Raw genomic sequence first — 4036 nt, forward strand, 5'->3', positions numbered from 1 at the left:
CGAGAAGGTCTTTGTTTTTTTTCCAGGTTTTTTTCTTACCATATGTTTTTCTTTAAAACAAGGATCGAGTGTGACCGCGTTATTGTTTTTTGTTCATATGGAATACACCTTCATCTTTATACAGAATGTTGTATCAATTTACATTTGAAAACTTCTTTCTAACGAAAAGGATATTTAAAGTTTTATTTACGATCGGAAAGAAATATGTAGAAAATGTAAGTATTTTGTTTTTATTCACTCGCAAAGAGCGGTAGTTATTTTCTTCTTTCTAGCAATTTGAAGCATCTAATATTTACTTCATTCTATTATTTTATTTAAAATGTATTAAAATGTGCTGCTTCAAAAAATTGTGCATTTAAAAAAACATACGTATATTAAAACTTCTATAATAAATATTGTGTCATATGTATAAAGAAATGCTGATTCTCGTTGTTTCGTCATATATTTATTTATGTCAATGTGATAAAATAAAGAGAAAAAACGACGAAATTTTATTACATAATTAAATTTCAGCGACTTGTTAGTAGATAAATATATATTATTTATTTTCGTTTCTTCCTATTAACAAAATTTTATTGTTTTTGTTGTAGTTTTAGCTGTTTATTGTATTCATAGAATGAATATTTTTGTTATTTGTACCCGTCGGGAATAGGTAATGTTTTTAAAGCTAAAACACTATTATTCATATCATCATTATCACCAAAATAGAAATTCAAAAAAAAAATGAAATAAAAATGAAATATTTAAGAGCTTATTATTATTTTATTTGCTGATATTATTTACGGATTTTAGAAATATTAAAGCTATCAGATAAAAGAAATTGTTTGTAGAAAAAAAAATGAAAATTGTTTTTTTTTTAAAATTTGCTTCTATTTACTTGGATCTATTATTTATACTTTTTTAAACTCGATATCTACCTCGCTTCAACGCGTACATTCCAATGAATACACTTGTATGTATAAATTTCCTTTTAGGCAAAAACTTTATTGTTATTGGAACCTGTTACTGTTTTGTCTTCAAAGCATGTAAACTTATGAAAAAGGAAATAATTATTTTTGACGAGAAAATATCACATTGTGTTCGGCGACAGGTTATTAATGTAGCAAACAATTTTCCCTCAAAATGCCTACGTACTTACCATCTAATTCATAGTTAGTGACTGTCACTCGCATAATAATGGAGAAAACACATATGTACTAATGAATATTCATCACCGTATTTTGCACCTATCAGTCAGAGTAACCTTCGTTCTCTCTGGTGACACACGGGGGACACAGTATAAATACTAAGTGTACTGAGTCGTGATTTATTGCAAAGTCTTCTGTCACCCAATCTTGATATTTACAACAAAACACAGTCGATGTATTTTTTGTGTATTTTAATTTATTTTCATGGTTTCCTTGACCGCGTGTACAATGGTATACTCTTTATATGTTCTCAGAAGTGGAAAATTTCACCATTCACTCACATTCACACATGGTTACACATAAACATGTTTCTTGCTTGCACAGAATTTTGATCACGAGACAATGGCGGTAAGGAATGCAAAAGTGACGTATTTGTCGTCTGGAATTAATATATAAAAACTCTCTTTCAAATAATGAGTATTTCCTTATAAACTGTACACACAAAAAATCTAGCATCAGTAACGTATCATACATATAAACATATTTCTTTACGAAATATATTTGAACAAAAGGAAAAAAATAAAGACTAGAACAAATAAAATGTAATGCTCACTTACATTGTGATAATGCTAATTCTTAATAAACAGAAACAAAGAACCATATTGCAGCAACTGTGGCCCAAAGTTACACGTACATCTTTACAGATTTATTACATAGATAAACATACAAAATTATCTTTCCTCGAATTCAAGGAAAACCAAATCAGGAAAATGTTATTCCTTAATGTATGTCTTCAATTGAAATGTTTTTGTTTTTAACAATCGAGAATAATTAATCAATTCTTTTGTTTTCTTTTATATTTGTGTCACTATTCTCGATTACAAATTTTATTGCCCGAAGAACTATTTTCTTTGTTTGAGAGAAAGACAGATGGATTTCACATGAAATTCATTGAAACAATCTAAATCTGTTGATACGTGTATAAAATAATGACCCTGACAAAAAATTGAACAAAACGTAGAGGCTCATCGGTTCTTCACTAAGCTGTTGTGAACCAATGGGCTCTAGTCATGTACAACTGATCCCTCAGTCAGAATCAGTCAGCACTTTTGATATCGACTGCGTCCGTTGTCCACTGTGCAATACCGCTCACGCGCGCGCACGCATACACATGCAGCACACTAAGATCATTCTCTGCGGTTTTCGTCTTTGTCGGGGAGTTTGGATTTGACCCCACTGTCCATCTGCTGACCTTGAACCTGGGTGTTCCCCGTCGAGTAAGATTTGTCCAATATTTTTAACATTTCATTAAGATAGGCCTGCACGGCCGTCAAAGAGGCCACAACGGCTGGTGACCCAAAACCATGAGTAATTAAACTAAAATGAGTTAAATGTCTCTGGATGCCTGGCTCCAGGATGGGTTGGGGTCTTGTGTTTCCGAGCGGGGAGCGGTCTTGGTTCAACAAGTCCATGAACTCCTTCAAAATTTGCCTAAAACAGAAAAAAAACCTTTAATGTTACAATAAATTTCTCGCACTTAGTTTTATCTTTTTCTTTAATTCATGTCCTTAAAATATGTGACACGTGAACATTTATTGTTGTAGGAACTATTTTACTGATGTAATGTCCCGGTGGGGCCAAATTCTTACTTTGTGGCTAAGATCATGTTTTTGCGGGCCATTTGGTCTGTTGGATCATTACTGTATTGCCTTGTGTTGTACTCAGCGCATTGGCGAGCTGGAAACTCGGTCTCACACAGGTATCCGTAATCTCTGGCAAGTCGAACGGCTTCACCTGAAACAAAACCGCCAATTTAAAATCCATCATTACCTGTACATATATTTTATATCTCATCTCACTGTTAAAAGCATATGTTGCAAGTCATAGTTTTTGCTACGGTTGTCATTTAATGTTTTGGGTTTTATTTGAAATCTCCGTCGTTTTTCGAGGAAAATAACACGTGTGGTTGGGGATCTTTATCCAACAAACATGTTACCATATTTTGATAACGAATAAATTCTCTCTCGGTTTGTAAAGAAAACTTTTTTTTTTCTAATGTGATTTTATTCTTTTAAAATGTCTCTCTAACCAGGAGACCGTGTCAAATCTAATCTGACAAAGAAATCCTGTTCCTCCTAACAGACAAAATAAGAACAACACAAAACTAGGAGCAATGGCTGAACAGATGACCTAGAAATAGTGCAGTAGTTTTATATGTAGGTAGAAACCTCGGTCTTTTCGGTCCGACAGACCAAGATGTAGGTTGTGATTGATGGATGTTTGTGACTGTTGTACCGCTAGGAATTCTGGCATTGAAATTCTCTCTCTCCTCTCTCTCTCTCTCTCTCTCTCTCTCTCTCTCTCTCTCTCTCTCTCTCTCTCTCTCTCTCTCTCGTAAAATAAAGATTTTTCTCTCGGTATTTCTTCCACTACATCAATTTTTACTCTAATATAATAAACCAAAATAAAAAAAAATATTTCCCTATCGCTGTACACTTTATACAGAACTCATCCCAAATTCAATTGATATAGTCATCTACTTTGATATTGATTTAATAAAATAAAAAAACCGCAATATGAATGTTTCATAAAGGGAAAAAGAAATAGAGAGATAATATCGATATTATAAATTTTCTATTTGTAGCGGATAGAAAAGGGACGCACACACACAATCTGCATATAAAACAGGTGATCTGCTTGAACGAAATGCTCTGTTAATTTATCATGCGTATCCACAAAAGGAAATACTGCATGGCCGTCCCATGTACAATCTCACAACCAAAAGGGTCACCAAGTCTGTCTTCTTGTGTGTAATGACGGTCGGTTTGTCTTTGAATGGCGTTTGTAGTTTTGTATACATCATTATATAAAAAACTTTACTCTCACTATATTCAGTATCATGGGAATCT

The 4036-nt window shown here is 33.0% G+C and overlaps 1 protein-coding gene across 4 annotated transcripts in view; it reads right to left on the reverse strand.

Annotated features, from left to right (window-relative positions):
- Nucleotides 1-1361: 1361 nt before the first annotated feature.
- LOC105325417 (transcription factor AP-2-epsilon) overlaps nucleotides 1362-4036 on the reverse strand; it is a 26822-nt gene continuing 24147 nt past the window's right edge. For all 4 annotated transcript variants that reach the window (XM_011424971.4, XM_020066000.3, XM_011424970.4 and 1 more), the window contains 2 exons: nucleotides 2777-2921; nucleotides 1362-2618 (listed from right to left, as the gene is read on the reverse strand). In XM_011424971.4, the coding sequence (XP_011423273.1) occupies nucleotides 2315-2618; nucleotides 2777-2921 (449 nt within the window). In that variant the 3' untranslated portion in view covers nucleotides 1362-2314. The remainder of the gene's footprint in view (nucleotides 2619-2776; nucleotides 2922-4036) is intronic.

This window comes from Magallana gigas, chromosome 7 (genome assembly GCF_963853765.1).
Source record: "Magallana gigas chromosome 7, xbMagGiga1.1, whole genome shotgun sequence".
Lineage (NCBI taxonomy): Eukaryota > Metazoa > Mollusca > Bivalvia > Ostreida > Ostreidae > Magallana > Magallana gigas.